General features: G+C 43.8%; 1 protein-coding gene across 1 annotated transcript in view; it reads left to right on the top strand.

Annotated features, from left to right (window-relative positions):
* Window positions 1-247: 247 nt before the first annotated feature.
* RAB10 (RAB10, member RAS oncogene family) overlaps window positions 248-5446 on the top strand; it is an 87037-nt gene continuing 81838 nt past the window's right edge. The window contains exon 1 of the mRNA XM_079111091.1: window positions 248-901. Within this exon, the coding sequence (XP_078967217.1) occupies window positions 775-901 (127 nt within the window). The 5' untranslated portion in view covers window positions 248-774. The remainder of the gene's footprint in view (window positions 902-5446) is intronic.

Raw genomic sequence — 5446 nt, 5'->3', positions numbered from 1 at the left:
TAGGCAGCGCCTCTCGCGGGGCGTGCTCGTACCGCCACGCACCCTATCAGGCGGCCACAGTGTGCGCGCCCGCGGCCTCGCCCTCTCTGGCCCCGCCCCCGGCTCCTCTCGACCGGGCTTCAGACTGAGACCCTTCGCTCTTGTCTCCGCCCCCATGTGCCCCCGACACCCTCCTGCGCGCGTGCGCAGAGGCGGACCGCAGGGCGAGGGCGCGAGGGAAGGGCGGGCGTACGTCCCTGCGTGCGTCTCAGGCAGCGCGCACGCCGGCGTGAGAGGGCACGGGGAAAAGGTGGCTCTGGCTGGGGCGGCTCGGTTTCCTGGGGCTATGTAGCTGGGTTCGTCCGCTCGCGGTCTTCCCTCGCTGTCCTCGCCGCGTCCTATCGCGGAGTTTCTGCTCGGGAGGGGCTGTCCTCCCGCCCTCCGAGCTCTCTCGACGGCAGAGCTCACTAGCTCGCCCGTGGGAGCGTCCGGGCCGAGCAGCCCTGAAGGGGGAGGGGAGGCCATTTTGTCCCGACCGACTCCCCGGAACCGGGCGGAGCAGCTGGGAGAGGCTGCGGAGCCGCGGTCGCCGCCCTCGGAGGCACGGGACGCCGCCACCGTCGAGGCTTCCTTGAGGAGGCCGTTCGTAGGTCGTCCGCGTCCTCTCTAGCCCTCCTTTTTTCCCACGCTTCCCCGGTCCTCCGGCCCAAGAACGCCCGGGTGAGGAGTTGGCCGTGGTGAGAAGGACCGATCCCTTGGGGCCGCCGGCGGCGAGAGCCCGAGCCGCTCCTCCCAATGGCGAAGAAGACGTACGACCTGCTTTTCAAGCTGCTCCTGATCGGGGACTCGGGAGTGGGGAAGACCTGCGTCCTTTTTCGTTTTTCGGATGATGCCTTCAATACCACCTTTATTTCCACCATAGGTAAGACCTGTGGGAGGGTGGTGTCCGGCCTCTGTAGCGGCGAGCCGTTTTCTTTACTCCAGACATCTTGCTTCCCGTAATATACGCCTTTGTTTCAGTGATTCCGATTCCAAACGACAGACCTAAGTTACTGTTTGAATCGGCTTTGAGCTTACTGGGGCGGGGTCTTCCCATGCTTCCCATCCGGTCTTCTGCTTTCAAGGTCTCCCACTCCGCTCAGTGCCCGCTGATAGAAAATATGCAGCAGTTTACAGCGTTCCAGAATCTTGCCTGTTTCTTTAAGCGACTTGACCGGCTTTTTCCATGTTTGCGTGGAATTGCTACATGTGTGGCATTTTTAAGAGATATTTTAGTGTTTGGGATTGAAGCAGTACTGTGTGGTAAAGGCCTGAATTTATACTTGGGGGCAAAGAGAAGATTCCATATGGCCACAACTTGGAGTGAAGTTGAGGGTTTGTGTGAAGAATAATTAAGGCAAATTAGAGGGGAAAAGTGAGTTGGCCGCGTTGACTGATCCATTGATGTGTCAAACAATCGGAGGCTCTTGGTGCTTGGGGTGGGAATCTATGGCATGTTTGCTTCACAGTGTTTTTCAAGACATCAACAGAAGCAGTAATCTGAGAAACACGATCAGCTTCTGTCCTCAACTCGACAGAATGAAGTCGAGTTTTCTTTTCTGGTTGATTTGATGCTAGAATTTACAGTAAAGTGTTTTGCTTTTCATAGCCTTGAGGACTTCTAATAGACTTTCGCCACATGTTTCGGAATTACTTGTTGTGGAAGTAAGAGCTAAAGGTTGACCTTTCAATTGGTTTCCCGTTTAGGAAAAGAAAAGGGAAGACTAAGAAAGTCCCTTTTGACTCTGGCACTGACATTACTTGTGTGCTAAAGTAGTTGTGCATGGAATTCACTTTCTACCTCCCACAAATCCTTGAAGAACATCTGGTTGCCTGTCATTGGGAGCCCATCTTCTGCATTGGGCCAGTGAAATAAAAACCCTTTGTAAAATGTAACTAATTTTATAATAAGGTTATTTGGAGAGGCAACTGCAGTAGTCTTTGAACTCTGGGAGTTGTCAGGATTAAACTGGTTTCAGCCAATTTTTACTGTTATTGAAATCGCTGGTTGGAATTTCTTGTGATGTTTATCAGGAATTTACCTCATTCTCATAAAACAAGTTACATTGAAATAAATTTGGACAAGTTATTAAATAAGTTTTTTTATTTTAATCATCTTCTTGGGGAAGGGGGTCATCATCATTATTTATTGAGTACTGTACTGTTGGAGTGTCATAAATTTCATGAAACCTAGAACTTGTTTTCTGCCCTGTGAATTAGCACTTCTTAGCACAAAGTTTGCTTTAATATTTTGCTTTTAGCCAAAGCTGAGTGGGTCAGTGAGTTTGGTCAGTCAGCAAATACTTATTGAACACCTATTGCTAGGCACTTGGTATAGGCACTGTGTATAAGTGGTGGATGCAGTAGACCCCTTCAGCATTCTGGTGAGGACAATCTCAGTAGTGCAGTGCTACAGTAGTAAGCACAGGGAGAGAGGGGACTAGTCTAAATTGTGAGGAGTCTGAATAGCCTTGCCATGGACATGATGCCTTAAATCAATTATGACCAAGTGTGGTATAGTCCCAGTGACTTGGGAGACTGAGGCAGGAGAATCGCAAGTTTAAAGCCATCTAGGCAACTCAGCCAGACCCTGTCTCAAAATAAAAAAAAATAAAAGGACTGTGAGTGTAGCTGAGGGGTGGAGTATCCCTGGGTTCAATCCTCAGTGTTGTAAAAGAAAAAAAGAAATCAATAAAATGAAGTCTGAAGGACAATTAAGAATTGGGCTAGAGGGGTGAGGTATACTCTTTCTGGAGAGGAAGGATTTAATTCATGTGATCAGTTTTAACCAGCCTTTGAGCAGGATAGCATGGAGAGTAGGAAGCAAAGCAGTATCTTCATCTACTCCAGTCTTTTTGGAAAATCTGTCCTGTGAGAAAAGGGCATAATTTTTGTGTGTAGTCCTTGGGATGTGTAGTGGTTTTGTATCAGGCCTGCTGGCTGGGAATCCTAGTTCCACAGGTTATGGCTCTGCAACTTTGGCAAGTTACTTAACCTCTCTTTAGTTTATTCTTTTGATTCTTTCTTCCTTTGGATTGAACCCAGGAGTGCTCTACCACTGAGCTAGCCTTTTTTGTTTTATTGAGACAGGGTCTCCACCTAGTTGTCCAGGCTGGCCTCCCAACTTCCGATCATCCTGCCTCAGCCTCCTAAGTCACTGGGATTATAGGCACATGCAATGTGCCCGGCTTCTTTTGAAATAATATTAATAATAGTATCAACTACATAGGCTAGTTAGGATTTGAGTGAGAGTAAAGCTCTCAGGGTGGTGCCAGGCATTTTTGTAGGAGCACAGTGCATATAGAATATGTGAGTCTTCTGTTGTGTGACAGAATGTTACTTTATGAATTGAATGTCCCCACTCAGTGGTCCCTCAAATATTTGTGCTCTGCTAAACAATTTCATTTTAGTCTTTCATGTTTATGTGTTTTTTTTTTTTTTTTTTTTTTTTTTTTTTTGCGGTACTGGGGATCGAACTCAGGGCTTTGTGCTTGCAAAGCAAGCTCTCTACCAGCTGAGCTATCTCCCCAGCCCATGTTTATGTGTTTTGATAAAAGGTATTAACTAGTGCAGGCTGAGAAAATGATTTAAATTCACAGTACACCTTCAGCATTCATATGAGCTCTGCATATATTTGGTAGTATACTATTATCTTAACCAGTGCTCTTTAAAAGAAATGTGAGCTGCATATATGATTTCACTTTTTCTCTTTTTAGTAGTGCTGGGGTTTGAACCCAGGGATGCTACACTGCTGATCTACACCCCCAGCTGCCACCTTTTTTTTTTTTTTTTTTTTGATACAGGTTCTTGTTAACTTGCCCAGGTTGTCTTCAAACTTGTGATTTTCCTGCCTCAGCCTCTCAAGTGGTTGGGATTACAGGCCTGCACCACTCCTTCTGGCTAAATAATGTTTTAACTCATATTTAAGATGTTATTTTAGGACTGGGTCTGTAGCTCAGTGACAGAGCACTTGCCTAGCATGTGTGAGGCACTGGGTTTGATTATCAGGACCACATCAAAAAATCAAAGGCATGCTGTCCTCCAGCTACAATTTTTTTTTTTTTTAATTAAAAAAGATGTTATTTTATTGTGCAATTTTAAACAATTATTTTACATTGTTTTTCTCTAGTGTAATTTATACTTACAGCTCACCTCAATTTAGATTAAGCATATTTCAAATGCTCAGTAGCCACATATGGCTAGTAATTACCAATGGTGCATGTTTAGACAGTCTAAAGTAGCCATTGATTAATGTGCAGATAACTAGAAATACTTTGTATACTACTTTTAGAACATTTTAAATATTAGTTGATGGAGATATTTTCTTTTTCTTTTTTTTTTGAGGTGCTGGGAATTGAACCCAGAACCTTGTGCATCCAGGCAGGTACCCTGCCAATGCTCTACATCCCAGACATTGTTTTTTCACTTAGAGCATTAAATATAAATGATAGAGATATTTGTGAGTTATCTGTTACTGTTTGTTTATTTTTTGGTGTTGGGAACTGAACTCAGAATCTCGTGCATGCTAACCATGACTGAGCTACACCTCTAACTCCAGCAGCTGAGTTTTGTTTGGTTTTTTTTTTTTTTTGATACTAAGGATTTGGGGATTGAATCCAGAGACACTCAACCACTGAGCCACATCCCCAGCCTTTTTTTGTATTTTGTTTAGAGACACTGAGTTACTTAGGGCCTCACTAAGTTGCTGAGGCTGGATTTGAACTTGGATTCTCCTGCCTCAGCCCCCCAGCTGCTGGGATTACAGGTGTGTACCACCATACTGACTGAGGTTTGTTACAGAAGTGATTATCTTACAGGTGTTCAGAAAGACCAGACTGTCAAAATAAGGTAGGTACTCATTATTTCAGGTACATTTGTTTCTCTTAATGATGGTTGGTTCTTTGACAAAAGAATTTTTTTAGATATATGATTTTTATAGTACTTATGAAGACTTGAATTTATACATTTTTCTGTGTAATTTCAGTTCTCACATGTTTGCAGTTAGAAATTTTGTAAGACATTTATGGTCAGACTTATTGTGGACAGAATTGCAAAAACAAATTACTGGTATGTTCTACGCTAAACCAATCTCAAAGCCAATCTGAGGACACTAGAATGTAAGTTACACAAGGGCAAAGATCTTGGTATTTATTTGGCATAAGTGTGAAGTACCTAGAAGAATTCCTGTATTTAATGGGTTCATGATAAATAGATACATACAGTCAGGATCCTTTTAATATAGGATTGGAACTAGGTAAATATTTTCTTTTTTATCTCCTTTCTGAATATTCTGTGAAGTAGTTTGGGATCAGATTTTACTTAAGAATATTAACTGTTGGCTAATGTAATCTTAGGACAAAACTGATCTTTGAAACTTAAAGATTGAAAAGCAGTTGTTTAAGAAAGTTGTTTTGGATGAGATTTCAGT

This window comes from Sciurus vulgaris, assembly GCF_902686455.1.
Source record: "Sciurus vulgaris genome assembly, chromosome: 14".
Lineage (NCBI taxonomy): Eukaryota > Metazoa > Chordata > Mammalia > Rodentia > Sciuridae > Sciurus > Sciurus vulgaris.
Note: the sequence above shows the minus strand (reverse complement) of the source record. Positions and strands in the feature narration are given on the sequence as shown.